General features: G+C 38.4%; 1 protein-coding gene across 1 annotated transcript in view; it reads left to right on the forward strand.

Moving 5' to 3' along the window:
- The window catches only part of TMPRSS12 (transmembrane serine protease 12), a 33,842-nt gene extending 12,689 nt beyond the window's left edge, over positions 1-21,153 (forward strand). Inside the window, exons 3-5 of the mRNA XM_005892033.2 lie at positions 5,507-5,775; positions 14,700-14,842; positions 20,902-21,153. Of these exons, the coding sequence (XP_005892095.1) occupies positions 5,507-5,775; positions 14,700-14,842; positions 20,902-21,153 (664 nt within the window). The remainder of the gene's footprint in view (positions 1-5,506; positions 5,776-14,699; positions 14,843-20,901) is intronic.
- The last annotated feature ends 277 nt before the right edge of the window (positions 21,154-21,430 follow it).

The following is a 21,430-nucleotide window of genomic DNA, read 5'->3' on the forward strand; positions in this document are numbered from 1 at the left end:
GTAGATCAATGTGCAGTACACCTTAATCTTATACAATGATGTATGTCAATTATTTCTCAATAAAACTGAAAAAATTTTAATTCAAGAAAGATAAATTAATTTTATCTTTATCTTTAAAGATAATTTAATTCAAGAAAGAAAAGAAACATTATTTAAAAGTTCAGTTCAGTCGCTCAGTCGTGTCCGACTTTGCAACCCCATGAACCGCAGCACGCCAGGCCTCCCTGTCCATCACCAACTCCCAGAGTCCACCCAAACCCATGTCCATTGTGTCGGTGATGCCATCCAACCATCTCATCCTCTGTTGTCCCCTTCTCCTCCAGCCCTCACTCTTTCCCAGCAACAGGGTCTTTTCAAATGAGTCAGCTCTCCACATCAGGTGGCCAAAGTATTGGAGTTTCAGCTTTAGCCTCAGTCCTTCCAATGAACACCCAGGACTAATCTCCTTTAGGATGCACTGGTTGGATCTCCTTGCAGTCCAAGGGACTCTCAAGAGTCTTCTCCAACACCATAGTTCAAAAGCATCAATTCTTTGACATTCAGCTTTCTTTATAGTCCAACTCTCACGTCCATGCATGACTACTGGAAAAACCATAGCCTTCACTAGATGGACCTTTGTTGGCAAAGTAATGTCTTTGCTTTTTAATATGCTGTCTAGGTTAGTCATAACTTTCCTTCCAAGGAGCAAGCGTCTTTTAATTTCATGGCTGCAATCACCATCTGTAGTGATTTTGGAGTCCAGAAAAATAAAGTCAGCCACTGTTTCCACTGTTTACCCATCTATTTCCTATGAAGTGATGGGACCAGATGCCATGATCTTCGTTTTCTGAATGTTGAGCTTTAAGCCAACATTTTCACTCTCCTCTTTCACTTTCATCAAGAGGCTCTTTAGTTCTTCTTCACTTTCTGCCATAAGGGTAGTGTCATCTGCATATCTGAGGTTATTGATTTTTCTCCCAGCAATCTTGATTCCAGCTTGTGCTTCCTCCAGCCCAGCGTTTCTCATGATGTACTCTGCATATAAGTCAAATAAGCAGGATGACAATATACAGCCTTGACGTACTCCTTTTCCTGTTTGGAACCAGTCTGTTGTTCTATGTCCAGTTCTAACTGTTGCTTCCTAACATGTATACAGGTATTTAAAAGTAGCTTAAAGCATTTAAGCTATAATTTCCTTTTAAACACAATAGAACTAGGACTTTAAAATATTTTTACAAAGTTTTTAGAGGTTACCTAGTCCACTTTTAAGATAGCTAAATATCTTCTACTTCCTTGGAATAAATTCTAGAAAGCTGAATTGCAGTGTCAAATACAACATAGTTTTTATAGGTTACTGGTACATGCTGCCAAAGTACCCATCTATTTGTATTTTCCCCAATGAATAAGAGTAACTTTGTTCCTCTGACTCTTGTCTGTACTGAGCATAATCATCAAATATGCATACACACAGTTTGCCAATTTGAAGGATGAGAAGAGCTTCAGCATTTGTAAACAACAGGGTATAAAGTAAATAGTTCCTCCAAACCAAATTCAAATGCAGTAACTATTAACCACTTGGGGCTTTAATTGTTAATTTTTGACCTATAAAAGATTTTTTGGTTTAGTTTGATTTCTGCTTGCTTTTTTTTAAAAGACTGTCAAGATCCATTCAGTTCAGTTGCTCAGCCATGTCCAACTCTTTGTGACCCCATGAATCGCAGAATGCCAGGCCTCCCAGTCCAACACCAACTCCCGGAGTTCACTCAAACTCATGTCCATCAAGTCGGTGATGCCATCCAGCCATCTCATCCTCTGTCATCCCCTTCTCCTTCTGCCCCAAATCCCTCCCAGCATCAGAGTCATTTCCAATGAGTCAACTCTTTACATGAGGTGGCCAAAGTATTGGAATTTCAGCTTTAGTATCATTCCTTCCAAAGAACACTCAGGGCTGATCTCCTTTAGAATGGACTGGTTGGATCTCCTTGCAGTCCAAGGGACTCTCTAGAGTCTTCTCCAACACCACAGTTCAAAAGCATCAATTCTTCGGCGCTCAGCCTTCTTCACAGTCCAACTCTCACATCCATACATGACCACAGGAAAAACCATAGCCTTGACTAGACGAACCTTTGTCGGCAAAGTAATGTCTCTGCTTTTCAATATGCTATCTAGGTTGGTCATAACTTTCTTTCCAAGGAGTAAGTGTCTTTTAATTTCATGGCTGCAGTCACCATCTGTAGTGATTTTGGAGCCCCCAAAAATAAAGTCTGACACTGTTACCACTGTTTCCCCATCTAATTCCCATGAAATGGTGGGACTGGATACCATGATCTTCGTTTTCTGAATGTTGAGCTTTAAGCCAACTTTTCCACTCTCCTCTTTCACCTTCATCAAGAGGCTTTTTAGTTCCTCTTCACTTTCTGCCATAAGGGTGGTGTCATCTGCATATCTGAGGTTATTGATATTTCTCCCAGCAATATTGATTCCAGCTTGTGCTTCTTCCAGCCCAGCATTTCTCATGATGTACTCTGCATATAAGTTAAATAAACAGGGTGACAATATACAGCCTTGATGTACTCCTTTTCCTATTTGGAACCAGTCTGTTGTTCCATGCCCAGTTCTAACTGTTGCCTCCTGACCTGCATACAAATTTCTCAAGAGGCAGATCAGGTGGTCTGGTATTCCCATCTCGAAGAATTTTCCACAGTTTATTGTGATCCACACAGTCAAAGGCTTTGGCATAGGCAATAAAGCAGAAATACATGTTTTTCTGGAACTCTCTTGCTTTTTCCATGATCCAGCGGATGTTGGCAATTTGATCTCTGGTTCCTCTGCCTTTTCTAAAACCAGCTTGAACATCAGAAGTTCACGGTTCACGTATTGCTGAAGCCTGGCTTGGAGAATTTTGAGCATTACTTTACTAGTGTGTGAGATGAGTGCAATTGTGCGGTAGTTTGAGCATTCTTTGGCATTGCCTTTCTTTGGGATTGGAATGAAAACTGACCTTTTCCAGTCCTGTGGCCACTGCTGAGTTTTCCAAATTTGCTGGCATATTGAGTGCAGCACTTTCACAGCATCATCTTTCAGGATTTGAAATAGCTCAACTGGAATTCCATCACCTCCACTAGCTTTGTTCATAGTGATGCTTTCTTCTTCTTCTTTTTTTTAAATTTTATTTTATTTTTAAACTTTACATAATTGTATTAGTTTTGCCAAATATCAAAATGAATCTGCCACAGGTATACATGTGTTCCCCATCCTGAACCCTCCTCCCTCCTCCCTCCCCATACCATCCCTTGGGTCGTCCCAGTGCTCTAGCCCCAAGCATCCAGTATCGTGCATCAAACCTGGACTGGCATCTCGTTTCATACATGATATTTTATATGTTTCAATGCCATTCTCCCAAATCTTCCCACCCTCTCCCTCTCCCACAGAGTCCATAAGACTGTTCTATACATCAGTGTCTCTTTTGCTGTCTTGTACACAGGGTTATTGTTACCATCTTTCTAAATTCCATATATATGTGTTATTATACTGTATTGGTGTTTTTCTTTTTGGCTTACTTCACTCTGTATAATAGGCTCCAGTTTCATCCACCTCATGAGAACTGATGCAAATGTTTTCTTTTTAATGGCTGAGTAATACTCCATTGTGTATATGTACCACAGCTTTCTTATCCATTCATCTGCTGATGGACATCTAGGTTGCTTCCATGTCCTGGCTATTATAAACAGTGCTGTGATAAACATTGGGGTACACGTGTCTCTTTCCCTTCTGGTTTCCTCAGTGTGTATGCCCAGAAGTGGGATTGCTGGATCATAAGGCAGTTCTATTTCCAGTATTTTAAGGAATCTCCACACTGTTCTCCATAGTGGCTGTACTAGTTTGCATTCCCACCAACAGTGTAAGAGGGTTCCCTTTTCTCCACACCCTCTCCAGCATTTATTATTTGTAGACTTTTGGATCACAGCCATTCTGACTGGCGTGAAATGGTACCTCATAGTGGTTTTGATTTGCATTTCTCTGATAATGAGTGATGTTGAGCATCTTTTCATGTGTTTGTTAGCCATCTGTATGTCTTCTTTGGAGAAATGTCTGTTTGGTTCTTTGGCCCATTTTTTGATTGGGTCATTTATTTTTCTGGAGTTGAGCTGTAGAAGTTGCTTGTATATTTTTGAGATTAGTTGTTTGTCAGTTGCTTCATTTGCTATTATTTTCTCCTATTCTGAAGGCTGTCTTTTCACCTTGCTAATAGTTTCCTTTGATGTGCAGAAGCTTTTAAGGTTAATTAGGTCCCATTTGTTTATTTTTGCTTTTATTTCCAATATTCTGGGAGGTGGGTCATAGAGGATCCTGCTGTGATGTATGTCAGAGAGTGTTTTGCCTATGTTCTCCTCTAGGATTTTTATAGTTTCTGGTCTTTAATCCATTTTGAGTTTATTTTTGTGTATGGTGTTAGAAAGTGTTCTAGTTTCATTCTTTTACAAGTGTTTGACCAGATTTCCCAGCACCACTTGTTAAAGAGATTGCCTTTAATCCACTGTATATTCTTGCCTCCTTTGTCAAAGATAAGGTGCCCATATGTGCGTGGATTTATCTCTGGGCTTTCTATTTTGTTCCATTGATCTATATTTCTTTGTGCCAGTACCATCATAGTGATGCTTTCTAAGGCCCACTTGACTTCACATTCCAGGATGTCTGGCTCTAGGTCAGTGATCACACCATCGTGATTATCTGGGTCGTGAAGATCTTTTTTGTACAGTTCTTCTGTGTATTCTTGCCATCTCTTCTTAATATCTTCTGCTTCTGTTAGGTCCATACCATTTCTGTCCTTTATCGAGCCCATCTTTGCATGAAATGTTCCTTTGGTATCTCTGATTTTCTTGAAGAGATCCCTAGTCTTTCCCATTCTGTTGTTTTCCTCTATTTCTTTGCATTGATCGCTGAAGAAGGCTTTCTTATCTCTTCTTGCTATTCTTTGGAACTCTGCATTCAGATGTTTATATCTTTCCTTTTCGCTTCTCTTCTTTTCACAGCTATTTGTAAGGCCTCCCCAGAGAGCCATTTTGCTTTTTTGCATTTCTTTTCTGTGGGAATGGTCTTGATCCCTGTCTCCTGTACGATGTCACGAACCTCATTCCATAGTTCATCAGGCACTTTATCTATCAGATCTAGGCCCTTAAATCTATTTCTCACTTCCACTGTATAATCATAAGGGATTTGATTTAGGTCATACCTGAATGGTCTAGTCATTTTCCCTAGTTTCTTCAATTTAAGTCTGAGTTTGGCAATAAGGAGTTCTTCTCAGGTACTTGAATCCGTTTGAGACTTTCTGCCCCACTGATCTTTTTCTCCTTTCAAAACTACATCACAGTAGTTAGGTTTTTCCTTGATACGACTTTGTCAGATGAAAGTAGGATTAATTTTTTTTTGTTATTAATCTAACATGAGAAAAACAAAAACTAGTGGGAGAAAAAGAATATTTACTTAAATAACCATGTTTATAACAAAAGCATTTACTTTCTTTCAGAAATCCTGTAATATGGAGAGCTGTGATTGGAACTAATAATATAAAAGGGAGTGAGCCATACAGCAAGAAGATCAAAGTTAATGCAATCATTATCCATCCAGACTTCAACGTGGAATCTTATGATAATGATATTGCACTTTTTCACTTAAAAAAAGCAGTGCGTTATAATAATTACATTCAGCCTATTTGTCTACCTTTTGGTGTTTTCCAAAGACTAAACAAAAACACAACATGTTTTATAAGTGGCTGGGGAAGAACAAAAGAAGAAGGTAATTATAATCTGAGTTTTGCTGATACAGGTTTTCCTGATAATCGGCAGAGGGTGAATTCTTTTATGTATGTTTTTATATCTCTTTATATCATGAGTTTAAACAGTAGGTCTTTATAAACCAGTGAAAAGAAAATGTGTTTTAATTTTCTATGTTTTTTTCTTCCTTGTGGGAGAGAGAAATTTATCTTCCAAAGCAGAAATAGAGACTTCTTTTGTTATACGTGCCTACATGCCAAGACACTTAAACTTTTAGACTATCTCAGAGAGAATGATGGTTCCAAGTGTTTCTATAGTTTCTGAGACTCCTAGGTGATAAAGCAAGTTCTGTGGCAGATCTGCTTATCTTAAATGATAAGCTTCTGGCTATAAGGAATCAAATTTAGTATCCTTTTTATTTAGTGTACTGTTTAGTATCAAACAAGTTGATTGCTATGTATTTTCTACAGTACACAAAGGTGCACAAAAAATTGACTATCTGAACTAATGGAAGGAATTAAAAAAAATAGAAAACAGTCTCTGCAGACAATATTAAAGAAAAATAGAATTGTACGACAAACATTATAACTTCCCTATGATAGTAGGGAATTTTCACACAACTCTTTTATTATTGGCATATTATGCAGATGAAAAATTAGTAAAGATTTATAATGTTTGCTTTTCCAGTAAGTGGCCTGAGTGACCTCTAAAAATGGTGCACTATTCACTCGACCCAGAAAACCCCACAAAATCATGCAAATCAGGAGGTTCAAATGTTCATGTTCACTTTAAGAACACTTGTGGAACTGCCCAGGCCGTAATGGGTATGCATATCCGAAAAGCCACCAAGTATCTGAAGGATGTCACTTTAAAGAAGCAATGTGTGCCATTCTGTCATTACAGCGGTGGAGCTGGTAGGTGTGCACAGGCCAAACAGTGGGGCTGGACGCAGGGTCGGCAGCCCAAAAAGAGTGCTGAAATTTTACTGCACATGCTCAACAATGCAGAGAGTCATGCTGAAGTTAAGGGCTTAGATGTAGCTTCTCTGGTCACTGAGCACATCCAGGTGAACAAAGCCCTCAAGATGCGGCGCAGGACTTACAGAGCTCACGGTTGGATCAACCCCTACATGAGCTCTCCCTGTCATATTGAGATGATCCTTACTGAAAAAGAACAGATTGTTCCTAAACCAGAAGAGGAGGTTGCACAGAAGGAAAAAGATATCCCAGAAGAAACTGAAGAAACAAAAACTTATGGCCCCGGAATAAATGCTGCAAAAAATAAATGCAAATAAAAGTGTTGGTTGTAAAAAAATAATAATAATAAAATTATAATGTTTGAATTAGCAAGCTTGATTTAATAGCCAAATCAGAAAATTCTGCACCCCAAAATCAGACACTTTCATCTTTTCAAGTACAGGTAGAACCTTTATAAAAACTGACTGCTAACTAGGCCATAAAGAAAATCTCCAAGTTTGAAGGACAGGTAATGTACAGACTATATACTCTGATTACAATTAATTTAGAAATAAGAGAGATGGGAATATGATGGAATAAGGAGGTTGGCAAATCCTCATCCCCCAACATAAGCATAAATTGGGAAAAAAACTCAAAAACTGTCAAAAGCAACCATTTCAGAGCCCTGGAAATAAAAACGCACAATAAATTGAAGAGTATTTGTTTATTATAAGCATCTAGAAATTTGGGTAAAAAGAGGAACTTGTAGTTTTCTTGCTGTGGCTGCTCCTAACTCCCCTTCAGATCAGTCAGTATAATAGCTTTACCAAGATCAAGAGGATCAAGAGGATCATGAGGAAAAAGGATCTTGCTACCAGAGGATATGGACTTGATTTGGAGTAGTAGTTGATAATCCAGGCCAGCAGCACTGTCAATAAAAGTAATTGATTCAAAAAACTAAATAAAAAAAATTTTTAAATAAATTTTAAACAAGTATTGGACTCAGCAAGAGATGAATGGGGGAACACACAGCTCTGCTGGTCTGGGATTGTGATCCTAGATGCAGCCAGGAGTGGAAAAGTTCAGAAATTTGACAAGAAGAACCTCAAAATTAGACAGCTACAGAATGGCTAGATAAGCTCTCCAAACATCCTTGGTTTACTGGGAAACACACATGTATACACGTGTGGGGAAAAAACCTGAGAGAGCTTAGCATAAAATGAAAACCAAGGCAGACTTGAAATCTGACTGAACTCTGAACATGCTCCCCAAACCATACATAGATTCATCAGCAGAGGATGAAAGCCCAAATCATTAACTGATTAGTAAACTATACACACACATGGATAAGCCCTGTGAAGGCAGGTTAAAAGGTAAAAATCAGAATTAAAAGACTGAGCAGAGACATCAACAGTCACACAGTGTGGGACACACAGATTCTACAGTTTAAGTCCAAGCAAGTTATTTTTAAGAAAACACAACAACATTGTTGAGAAGAGAATCAAAACCCAGAGTTGTTACAGTACATTAATCTGAAAATGCACAATTTTCAACAGAAATACTGTAAGACATCCAAAAAACTAAGAAAAAAAAACAAACAAACCCACAGAAATGTGACCTATATTCAGGGGAAAAAAGTAGTCAATAGAAACTGACTCTGGACAGGTTTAGATGTTGAATACAGCAAAGACTTCAAAGCAGCTCTTTAAATATGTTTGACAAGTTAAACAAATTATTGTTCAAAGAATTAAAACCGTGATGACAATGACTTAACAAATAGGGAATGCCTGTGGAGAAATAAACAATTTAAAAAAGGACCGAATGGAAATTCTAGAGATTTGATATGGCACAAGAAAGCATCTGTAAACTTAAACTACAGAACAGAAATAATATAATCTGGAGAAAACAGAAAAAATTCTTGAAGAAAAATAAACACACTCAGAGAGGCCTGTGGCACAACATCAAGTATACCAGCATACATATGGTGGGATTTCTGGAAAGGAAAGAGAGAAAAAATGGGGACAAAAAAATAGCTGAAGAAAATAATGGCCCCAAACTACCTGAATTTCATGGAAAAAGAAAAACAACACAAAACTTTAATTTAAAATAAAGAAGCTCAACGAATCCCAATTAAGATTTTAAAAAAACTAAAAATGTGCAAAACATGTATGCTTAAAACTACAAAATGTTACACAGGGAAATTAAAGAAGACCTAATAAATTGAAAGACATACTACATTCATGGATTCAAAGACTCAATATTGTTAATATGGCTATTATCCTCAGACTGACCCATATATTCAATGCAATCCCTATCAAAATCCCAGCAAAGTTTTTTATACAATTTGACAAGTTGATCCTAAAATGTATTTGGAAAGGCAAAGAACCTTGATTTCTTGATATTTTTTGAATAGTCAAAAAGTTTTTTTGAAGAACAACAAAACTAAGTTACTCTACCTAATTTAAATTTACCTATAGTAAAAACTACAGCCATTAAGACAGTATGGTATTGATTTATTTTCTGGTAGCATGTTTAGAATTTTCTATGTATAGTATCATGTCATCTGCAGATAATGACAGTTTTACTTCTTCCTTTCCAATTTGGATTCCTTTTCTTTCTTTTTCCTCTTCAACTACTGTGACTAAGACTTCCAAAACTATGTTGAATAAAAGTGGCAAGAGTGGGCATCCTTGTCTTGTTCCTCATCTTAGAAGGAATGCTTTGACCTTTTCACCATTGAGTATGATGTTAGTTATAGTGTTTATTATGTTGAAGTATGTTCCCTCTATGCCCACTTTCTGGAGAGCTCTTCTTGTAAACTGATGTTGAATTTTATAAAAATTCTTCTGTATCTATTGAGATGGTCATATTGTTTTTATTTTTCAATTTGTTAATACAATGTATCAAACTGATTGATTTACAGACCTTGGAAAATCCTTGCATCCCTGGGCTGAATCCCACTTGGTCATGATATATGATCCTCCTAATGCATTGTTGGATTCTGTTTGCTAGTATTTTGTTAAGGATTTTTGCATTTATGTTCATTAGTGATACTGCCCTATAATTTTCTCTTTTTTGTGATATCTGTAGAATTCAACTGTGAAGCCATCTGGTCCTGGATATTTGTTTGTTTGTTGGGAGTTTTTAAATTACTGATTCACTTTCAGTACTGTTAATTCAAATTTGGTTTCTTTTTGGTTGAGTCTTGAGAGATTGTACCTTTCTAAGAATTTGCCCATGTCTTCTAAGGTATCCATTTTATTGGTGTATATTTGCTTGTAGTAGTCTCTTATGATCCTTTGTATTTCTGCAGTGCTGGTTGGTTAAACATAGCAGAGATCAATGGAACACAATACAGAGTCCAAAAAAACCCCCAAACAACCCAACTTATGTTTATGATCAACTGATTTATTTATACAAAATTCCTAGAAAAGGCAAACCTACAGAGACAGAAATTCTATCAGTCATTTTCTGAGTGTGAGGCTGGAGGTGAGAACTGACTGCAACTGGGCATGGAGAGGACTCACTGGAGTGGAAGTATCCTAAAACTGGATGTGGGCCTGGTATAAATTTACCAAAAATCATTGAACTGCTTTCTTACAGTCTGAGAATTGTTATGTAAATTAAACATAAATAAAGCTTCTTTAAAAATGACCAAAAAAATTTAAATCACACATTTGAAAAATTTTAAATATACTACTAAATAACTCCTATGTCAAAGAAGAAATAATTATAATCTTAAATCCTTGTATCTATATAATAATTTATATCAGTTCAGTCAGTCAGTTGTGTCCGACTCTTTGCAACCCCATGGACTGCAACATGCCAGGCTTCCCTGTCCATAACCAGGGAAGTTTACTCAAACTCATGTCCATTGACTCAGTGATGGCATCCAACCATCTCATCCTCTGTCGTCCCCTTCTCCTCCCACCTTCAATCTTTCCCAGTATCAGGGTCTTTTCCAATAGTCAACTCTTCGCATCAGGTGGCCAAGTACTGGAGTTTCAGCTTTAGCATCAGTCCTTCCAATAAATATTCAGGACTGATTTCCTTTAGGATGGACTGGTTGGTGCTCCTTGCAGTCCAAGGGACTCTCAAGAGTCTTCTCCAACACCACAGTTCAAAAGCAGCAATTCTTTGGCGCTCAGCTTTCTTTATAGTCCAACTGTCACATCCATACATGACTTCTGGAAAAACCATAGCTTTGACTAAACAGACCTTTGTTGGCAAAGTAATGTCTCTGCTTTTTTGTTTTTTGTCTCTGCTTTTTAATATGCTGTCTAGGTTTTAACTGTCTAACTTTTCTTCCACAGAGCAAGCGTCTTTTAATTTCATGGCTGCAGTCACCATCTGCAATGATTTTGGAGTCCCCCAAAATAAAGCCTCTCACTGTTTCCATTGTTTCCCTATCTGTTTGCCATGAAGTGATGGGATCAGATGCCATGATCTTCATTTTCTGAATGTTGAGCTCTAAGCCAACTTTTTCACTCTCCTCTTTCATTTTCATCAAGAGGCTCTTTAGTTCTTCTTCACTTTCTGCCATAAGGGTGGTGTTATCTGCATATCTGAGGTTATTGGTATTTCTCCCAGCAGTCTTGATTCCAGCTTGTGCTTCCTCCAGCCCAGCGTTTCTCATGATGTACTCTGCATATAAGTCAAATAAGCAGGGTGACAATATACAGCCTTTCCCGATATGGAACCAGTCTGTTGTTCCATGTCTAGTTCTAACAGTTGCTTCCTGAACTGTATTCAGATTTCTCAAGAGGCAGGTCAGGTGGTCTGGTATTCCCATCTCTTTCAGAATTTTCCACAGTTTGTTGTGATTCACACAGTCAAAGGCTTTGGCATAGTCAGTAAAGCAGAAGGAGATGTTTTTCTGGAACTCTCTTGCTTTTTCGATGATCCAGTGGATGTTGGCAATTTGATCTCTGGTTCCTCTGCCTTTTCTAAATCCAGCTTGAACATCTGGAAGTTCACGGTTCACGTACTGTTGAAGCCTGGCTTGAGAATTTTGAACATTACTTTGCTAGTGTGTGAGATGAGTGCAATTCTATGGTAGTTTGAGCACTTTGGTATTTTGAAAACTGACCTTTTCCAGTCCTGTGGCCACTGGTGAGTTTTCCAAATTTGCTGACATATTGAGTGCAGCACTTTCACAGCATCATCTTTTAGGGTTTGAAATAGCTCAGTGGGAATTCCATCACCTCCACTAGCTTTGTTCCTAGTGATGCTTCCTAAGGCCCAGTTGACTTCACATTCCAAGATGTCTGGCTCTAAGTGAGTGATCACAACATCATGGTTATCTGGGTCATGAAGATCTTTTTTGTATAGTTCTTCTGTGTAATCTTGCCACCTCTTCTTATCTGCTTCTGTTAGGTCCATACCATTTCTGTCCTTTATTGTGCCCATCTTTGCATGAAATGTTCCCTTGGTATCTCTAATTTTCTTGAAGAGATCTCTAGTCTTTCCCATTCTATTGTTTTCCTCTATTTCTTTGCATTGATCACTGAGGAAGGTTTTCTTATCTCTCCTCTTTGGAACTCTGCATTCAAATGGGTATATCTTTCCTTTTCTCCTTTGTTTTTTGTTTCTCTTCTTTTCTCAGCTATTTGTAAGGCCTCCTCAGACAACCATTTTGCCTTCTTGCATTTCTTTTTTTATTGGGATGGTCTTGATCACTGCCTCCTGTACAATGTCAAGAATCTCCATCCATAGTTCTTCAGGCACTCTGTCTATCAGATCTAATCCCTGAATCTGTTTGTCACTTCTAGTGTATAATCATAAGGGATCTGATTTAGGTCATACCTGAATAGTCTAGTGGTTTTCCCTACTTTCTTCAATATAAGTCTGAATTTGGCAATAAGGAGTTTGTGATCTGAGCCACAGTCAGCTCCCGGTCTTGTTTTTGCTGACTATATATATAGAGTTTCTCCATCTTTGTGCAAAGAATATAATCAATCTGATTTCGGTATTTACCATCCGGTGGTGTCCATGTGTAAAGTCTTCTCTTGTGTTGTTGGAAGAGGGTGTTTGTAATTGATCAGTATAGTATTTGTGCAAGAATATTCTAAGTAACCAGTGGAACAGAACAGAAAACACAGGCATCTATTTCTGGGCTCTCTTTCTCCTATTCACTTCAAAAATCTCTAGTTATTTTGAATAACCCTACACCAATATCACACTGGGTTAGTATTGTTCATAAATCAGGTAGTAGGTTTACAGATGTTCATTCCATTATTATATCTGGTTAACATCTATGTTACATATACTCTTTTATATACAGCCAGTATTACTTTAATTATTTGAAAACCAAGGGTAGAAATGCGTCTTTCCTCTAGGAAGCACTGATCCGGGAATTTGGATGTCATTAGATATACTTTATTTTTATTTCCTTTTCTTATTCTCTATCCATGTTGACTTTACTTTCTCAGGCTGCCTGTCCTCATAAGTGTGGAACTATGGCTGCAGGCTGATTTGAACTTATATTAATAGCTAATCATGTGACTAGGGTGAAACAGATTCTTCTCTGGTTGCTGGTGCTTCTAAGTCACTTCAGGCATGTCCTACTCTGTGCAACCCCATAGACAGCAGCCCACCAGGCTGCCCCGTCCCTGGGATTCTCCAGGCAAGAACACTAGAGTGAGTTGCCATTTCCTTCTCCAATGCATGAAAGTGAAAAGTGAAAATGAAGTCACTCAGTCGTGTCTGACCCTCAGCAACCCCATGGACTGCAGCCTTCCAGGCTCCTCCATCAATGGGATTTTCCAGGCAAGAGTACTGGAGTGGGGTGCCATTCCCTTCTCCTATTCTCTGGCAGCTCCAGTTAAAAAAGCTGGATAAGTATTCCAATTGACTAGGCTTATACCAACGGAGAAGGCAATGGCAACCCATTCCAGTACTCTTGCCTGGAAAATCCCATGGGCAGAGGAGCCTGGTAGGCTGCAGTCCATGGGGTCGCGAAGAGTTGGACACAACTGAGCAACTTCACTTTCACTTTTCAGTTTCATGCATTGGAGAAGGAAATGGCAACCCACTCCAGTGTTCTTGCCTGGAGAATCCCAGGGACAGGGGGGCCTGGTGGGCTGCTGTCTATGGGGTCGCACAGAGTCGGACATGGTTGAAGTGACTTAGCAGCAGCAGCAGCAGCAGGCTTATACCAAATATAGTCACCTCTAGACTAATTCCAGGAGAATGGAATTCTGTGAATGGAACAGTTTGGTCATTTTCCCACTTGCAGTAAAGGGTAAAATGTCTATTACTTGAAAAGCCAAGGAAGAATGTGGTGCACATAAAATATTCAGCTTCCACATGTGATAACTGCAATTCTGAGACAGTCTGATGGTATCAGATGCTGCTGTTACAGTAGCTTTTCTGTGGATAAATCTTAGAATAATCTGAAGTGTTATCTTGTATCTTCCTATCTTTTCTGTAGCAAAGAACCACTTTATGTTCAAGAATAAGCATAGAAGTTATGGGAGCACATGAATTAGAAATCTGCTTTATTTTCATGTTCAACATTTTGCAAGACGGCATCATTAGAAAATTTAATTAAAATTATTCACAACTTACAACATAAGACTGACCTCAGCATTTACCTCTTTCAGTTCAGTTCAGTTACTCAGTCGTGTCCGACTCTTTGTGACCCCATTTACTTCTTTAGCCCTTGATAATTTTTATAGTTTTATTTTGCAACACTACAGATCCTTCTGTGAGACCTCCAAGAAACACAAGAGAGCAAACATTAAAAAAAAAGTAACCTGAAATTCCTACTATCTAGAGATAACTATCGTTAAGACTTGGTAGACTTTCTTTCACCGTATCTCCAGGCATTCATACATGCATACATATCTGGATACAATTTTACATAATTGTTCAATCAGTCACTATGGAAAGAAAACCTGTTGAACATGAACATTTCATATTGCTATCAAAATGTCTGCTCTCCAAAATAATTTAACTGGTATTTTTTTGTTGTTGTTGTTGTTAATAGGTAATGTTACCAAAGAGTTACATGAAGCAGAAGTGCATTATATTTCTCGAAGTTTCTGTAATTCTGAGAGGAGCTATGGGGGTATAGTTCCTAACACTTCAATTTGTGCAGGTGATGAAGATGGAATTTTTGATTCTTGCAGGGTAAGACCAAATAATTTTCATTAGCAATATTTTCTAAAGACAGAAAGGAACTGAACAAGTCTTTGATCACTTTCTGGTGAAGTCTTAATTCTCAAGTCTAAATTATTTTTCTCCTTTTTAAGTATTCCAACAATCCAAATCATCATGCTTGCCTGATTCCTTGGTTTCTACAATCATGATCAACCTTAAGAGATATTTGCCTTGAATCTTTTTTTTTTCATTACCACCTTTTTAAAGGTGGTACAATTTATAATTTTTAATTCACCCATTTAAAAGTGGGGGGTTTTATATTTAGAGTAGTGAACCATTACCATAATCTAATTTTTAGAACACTTTTGTCACCCCCCTCAAAAAAAAAAAAAAACTCTTCCCATTAAGGCAACCATTAGCCTGTAGAGATTTGCCTATTCTGGAAATTTCCTATGAACAGGATCATTCAATTTGTGGTCTTTTGTGACTAGGTTCTTTTACTTAGCATAATGTTTTCAAGGTTTGTCTCCATTATAGCATGTATTAATACCTTATTCATTTTATTGCCAAATAATATACCATGGTTTGGATATGTCACATTTTATTCATCCATCCATTTGTAGATAGATATTTAAGCTATTTCTGCTTTTTTGGCTATTACAAATAACATGGCTATAAATATTTGTGTACATGTTTTTATGTGTAAGTATGTTTTTCTTTCTCTTGGAAATTCTACATAGGAGTGGAACTGCTGAGTCAATTCTTAACATTTTAAAGAACTGTCAAACTGTATTCCAAAGTGCCTACACCATTTTACATTCTTGTGCAACAATATGAGACTTCTTCTGTTTTTTATTGGAATATAGTTGATTTGCAATGTTGTGTTAGTTTCAGGTATAGAGCAAAGTGAATCAGTTATACACACACACACACACACACACATACACACACATATATTCACTTTTTTAAGGTTCTTTCCTCATATAGGTCATTACAGAACATTAAGTAGAGTTCCCTGTGCTATACAGCAGGTTCTTTAGTTATCTGCTTTAAATCTAGTCGTGGGTATATGTTAATCCCAATCTCCCAATTTACCCCTCCCCTCTGATCCCCTATTAACCATGAGTTTGTTTTCTACATCTGTGACTCTAATTCTATTTTGTAACCAAGTTCATTTGTACTCCTTTTTTTTAGATTTCACATATAAGCAATATCATATATTTGTCTGTGTCTGACTTATTTCACTCAGTATGACAGTCTCTAGGTTCATCCATGTTGCTGCAAATAGCATCACTTTTTTAATGGCTGAGTAATACTCCATTGTATATGTGTATCACATATTCTTTATCCATTCGTCTGTTGATGAACACTTAGGTTGTTTCTGTGTCCAGGCTATTGTAAACAGTGATGCAATGAATGTTGCAGTACATGTAATCTTTTTGAAATATAGTTTTCTCTGGGTATATGCCCAGGAGTGGGATTGCTGAGTCATATGGTAGTTATAGTTTCAGTTTTTAAAGGAACCTCTATACTGTTCTCCTGGAGAAGGAAATGGCAACCCACTCCAGTGTTCTTGCCTGGAGAATCCCAGGAACGGGGGAGCCTGGTGGGCTGCCGTCTATGGGGTCGCACAGAGACGGACACGACTGAAGCGACTTAGCAGCAGCAGCAGCATACTGTTCTCCACAGCAGCTATACCAATTTACACTCCCACTAACAGTGTAGAAGAGTTCCCTTTTCTCCACACCTTCTCCAGTATTTACTGTTTGTAGATTTTCTGACGATGGCCATTGTGACTGGTGTGAGATGATACTTCATTGTAGTTTTGATTGGCATTTCTCTAATATTGATAATTAGTGATGTTGAGCATCTTTTCATGTGCCTTTTGGCCATCTCAGCAATGTATCAGTTCAGTTCAGTCGCTCAGTTGTGTCTGACTCTTTGAGACCCCATGGACTGCAGCATGCCAGACCTCCCTGTCCATCACCAACTCCTGGAGTTTACTCAAACTCATGTCCGTTGAGTTGGTGATGCCATCCAACCATCTCATCCTCTGTAATCCCCTTCTCCTCCTGCCTTCAGTCTTTCCCAGCATCAGGGTCTTTTCAAATGAGTCAGCTCTTTGCATCAGGTGGCCAAAGTATTGGAGTTTCAGCTTCAGCATCAGTCCTTCCAATGAATATTCAAGACTGATTTCCTTTAGGATGGACTGACTAGAGCTCCTTGCAGTCCAAGGGACTCTCAACAGTCTTCTCCAACACCACAGTTCAAAAGCAGCAATTCTCCAGCACTCAGCTTTCTTTATAGTCCAACTCTCACACCCATACATGACCACAGGAAAAACCATAGCTTTGACTTGATGGACCTTTGTTGGCGAAGTAATGTCTCTGCTTTTGAATATGCTGTCTAGGTTGGTCATAACTTTCCTTACAAGGAGTAAGCATCTTTTAATTTCATGGCTGCAATTACCATCTGCAGTGATTTTGGAGCCCCAAAAAATAAAGTCAGCCACTGTTTCCACTGGGTCCCCATCTATTTCCCATGAAGTGATGGGATCAGATGCCGTGATCTTCGTTTTCTGAATGTTGAGCTTTAAGCCAACATTTTCACTCTCCTCTCTCACTTTCATCAAGAGGCTCTTTAGTTCTTCTTCACTTTTTGCCATAAGGGTAGTGTCATCTGCATATCTGAGGTTATTGATATTTCTCCCGGCAATCTTGATTCCAGCTTGTGTTTCTTCCAGCCCAGCGTTTCTCATGATGTACTCTGCATATAAGTTAAATAAGCAGAGTGACAGTATATAGCCTTGACATACTCCTTTTCCTATTTGGAACCAGTTTGTTGTTCCATGTCTAGTTCTAACTGTTGCTTCCTGACCTGCATACAGGTTTCTCAAGAGCCAGGTCAGGTGGTCTGGTATTCCCATCTCTTTCAGAATTTTCCACAGTTTGTTGTGATCCACAGAGTCAGAGGCTTTGGCATAGTCAATAAAGCAGAAACAAATGTTTTTCTGGAACTCTCTTGGTTTTTTGATGATCCAACAAATGTTGGCAATTTGATCTCTGGTTCCTCTGCCTTTTCTAAAACCAGATTGAACATCTGGAAGTTCACAGTTCATGTACTGTTGAAGCCTGGCTTGGAGAATTTTGAGCATTACTTTACTAGCGTGTGAGATGAGTGCAATTGTGCGGTAGTTTGAGCATTCTTTGGCATTGCCTTTTTTGGGACTGGAATGAAAACTGACCTTTTCCAGTCCTGTGGCCACTGACTGAATTTTCCAAATTTGCTGGCATATTGAGTGCAGCACTTTCACAGCATCATCTTTCAGGGTTTGAAATAGCTCAACTGGAATTCTATCACCTCCACTAGCTTTGTTCCTAGTGATGCTTCTTAAGGCCCACTTGACTTCGCATTCCAGGATGTCTGGCTCTAGGTGAGTGATCACACCATTGTGATTATTTGGTTTCTAATTTCTCCACATCCTTGTCAGCACTTATTATTGTCTATCTTTTTTTAAATAGAAATACAATTGATTTTCAATATTGTATTAGTTTCAGGTGTACAGCAAATTGATTCAGTTATATGTGTATACTTTTCCAGATTATTTTCCATTATTGTTATGACAAGATACTGAAATCCTTGTTGCTTATCTATTTTATGTATAGTAGTTTGTATCTGTGAATTCCATACTTCTAAATAATTTATTCCTCTCTATCCCTTTCCCCTCTGGTAATCATCAGTTTATTTTCTATGTCTGTGGTTTGTTTCTGTTTTGTTTAATGATTTTTAAAAACAACTTTATTTCTTTTTGGCTGTGCTGGGTCTTCACTGCTACACAGGCTGTACTCTAGTTGTGGTGAGTAGGAGCTGCTCTTTGTTGCGGTGTGCAGGCTTCCCATCGTGGTGGCTTCTCTTGTTGCACAGCAAGAGCTCTAGGCACGCAGACTTCGCTAGTGTGGCACGCGGGCTCAGCACATGCAGCTCCCAGGATCTACAGCACAGGCTCAGTAGTTCTGGTACATGGGCTTAGTTGCTCCACAGCATGTGGGATCTTCCTTGACTAAGGATCAACCTGTGTCTCCTGCACTGGCAAGCAGATTCTTTACCACTGGGCCACCAGGGAAGGGCCATCTTTGTTTTTTTTTTTTTTTCAATATTTACTTGGCTGTGCTAGGTCTTAATTGTGGCACTCGGGATCTTCAACCTTCACCGCAGGATCTTTAGTTGTGGTAATTGAAGTCTCAGATCTGGGAGCACAGAGTCTTAGCCACTAGACCACCAGGGAAGTCCCATCGTGTTTTTTTTATTTTTCTCACTTTTTGTTTTTGGCTGCACTGGGTCTTTCAGAGAAGGCAATGGCATCCCACTCCAGTACTCTTGCCTGGAAAATCCCATGGACGGAGGAGCCTGGTGGGCTGCAGTCCATGGGGTCGCTAAGAGTCGGACACGACTGAGCGACTTCACTTTCACTTTTCGCTTTCATGCATTGGAGAAGGAAATGGCAATCCACTCCAGTGTTCTTGCCTGGAGAATCCCAGGGACAGGGAGCCTGGTGGGCTGCCATCTATGGGGTCGCACAGAGTCGGACATGACTGAAGCGACTTAGCAGCAGCAGCAGCAGCACTGGGTCTTCTTTCTGCACATGGGCTTTCTCCGGTTGCAGCGAGAGGGGGATACTCTCTAATTGCAGGCTTCTTATTGTAGTGGCTTCTCTTGTTGCAGAGCACTGGCTCTAGAGGGTGCAGGGTTCGGTAGTTGCAGCATCAGGCTCTAGAGCAGGGGCTCAGTAGTTGTGGCACAGAGGCTTAGTTGCCCTGCACCCTGTGAAATTTTCCAGAACCAGGGCTCAAACCCATGTCCTCTGTATCAGCAGGTGGATTCTCAACCACTGGACCACCAGGGAATTCCCATCTGTGATTTTTTTTTTTTTTTTTTTTACAAAATCCAATTTATCTGTTTTTTTGTTTTGTCCCTTGTGGCTTTTAAATCTTTCTTTATTCCTCTTTTTTCTTCACTGCTTCTAAATCTACCAGCACATCACTCCCAAACAGTGCCCCATGCTCTGATCTTTTCCTACTCATTTTGATTTCTGCTATTCAGGGTTTATCTTTCCTGTATCTTTTTCCTTAAAAATCTTACTGAAAAGAAGGATTCAATCTAATTTAATTGCATTCATAAATGAAACATTCTAATTGTCAAAAAATAGTTTTTTAATGCTTTCCTTATATAGAGAATTTGAAAACACCTTAGAAACATGGTCTTTAAACTTTAAGCATTAAAACAGTTATCTCAGTGTCCTTATTGTTTTGAATGATTAATACTCTTCAGTAATGGTGTTTCAGTGTATTAACAGTCGAGTATAAACCATGACAAAGATTTGTCATTTGTAATACCATTAAATGTTAGCTTCTCAGTCATGTTGACTCTGTGATCCCATGAACTGTAACCCACCAGGCTCCTCTGTCCATGGAATTCTTCAGGCAAGAGTACTGGAGTGGGTTGCCATGCCCTTCTCCAGGGGATCTTTCTGACTCAGGGATCGAACCCCAGTCTCCTGCATTGCATGCTTAGCTATTTATTCCTATGATCCTGCACCAGTCAATGTCAACACTCAGAAAGATGCCATGTCTTGCAAGATGCCTGTTCACTCCTGTCCTCTAGTTAGCAAACCACACACACACCTAAATGAATCCATTATATATCTTAGTTCTACCATTCCTACATAGCATTAATACAAGTATTCTAATAGACAATATTTATAGTATTTTGCACAGTTCCTAAATTATATTCCTCCTGAGTAACTACACTAAAAAATCCAAACAATTCGATTTATAGCATTTTGGTTCAAAACTATGCAGGTGGAAAATTTATCCACCAGCTATATGGTTCCTCAAAAATAACAGGCCAGACTGAATACCTGTTTCAGTTGGAATATAAAACTGAAAATCTATGCATCTTTATAAGTTAGAAGTAAGTTAAAAATGTATATTTATATAAATATATGATTAGTGTGATTAATTTATTCCAGATTTATTGTTGTTTAAAGCCTACTGGAAGTAACTAATACTATTTTGGGACTTTTTTAATAGGGTGATAGTGGTGGACCATTAATGTGCTACCTACCAGAACGTAAACGATATTTTGTAATGGGAATTACCAGTTACGGATACGGCTGTGGTCGAAAAAATTTTCCTGGTGTCTATAGTGCACCATCCTTCAACCAAAAGTGGCTGACAGAGCAACTCTACCAATCAAGCAATAAAGGCATACTTAATATAAATATTCTACTTGGACAGGTCCTTATAGCCTTAGGTTCTGTTGTCTTACTTGCAACTCCATAAAAAAATTCTGAAGAATCTTTATTTTGCATCGTGTCCCTTTCCAGGTTCTACATAATGAAAATCATTTATTCTTTTGATAAATAATTGCCCATTTTAGAGTTCCCATGTGAACATTTTTTGGAATAAAAGGACTGTGACATATTAGATAAGTGATTACAAATTTGGCACTCAATCACATTCTTCCTTCATGTATCTTGTTATACTTTATAATCATAATTTTGCATTTGGAATATCTTCCTAGAATTTGTATAAACAGCTATATACTTAATGTATATAA

The sequence above is a fragment of the Bos mutus genome, chromosome 5, assembly GCF_027580195.1.
Source record: "Bos mutus isolate GX-2022 chromosome 5, NWIPB_WYAK_1.1, whole genome shotgun sequence".
NCBI lineage: Eukaryota > Metazoa > Chordata > Mammalia > Artiodactyla > Bovidae > Bos > Bos mutus.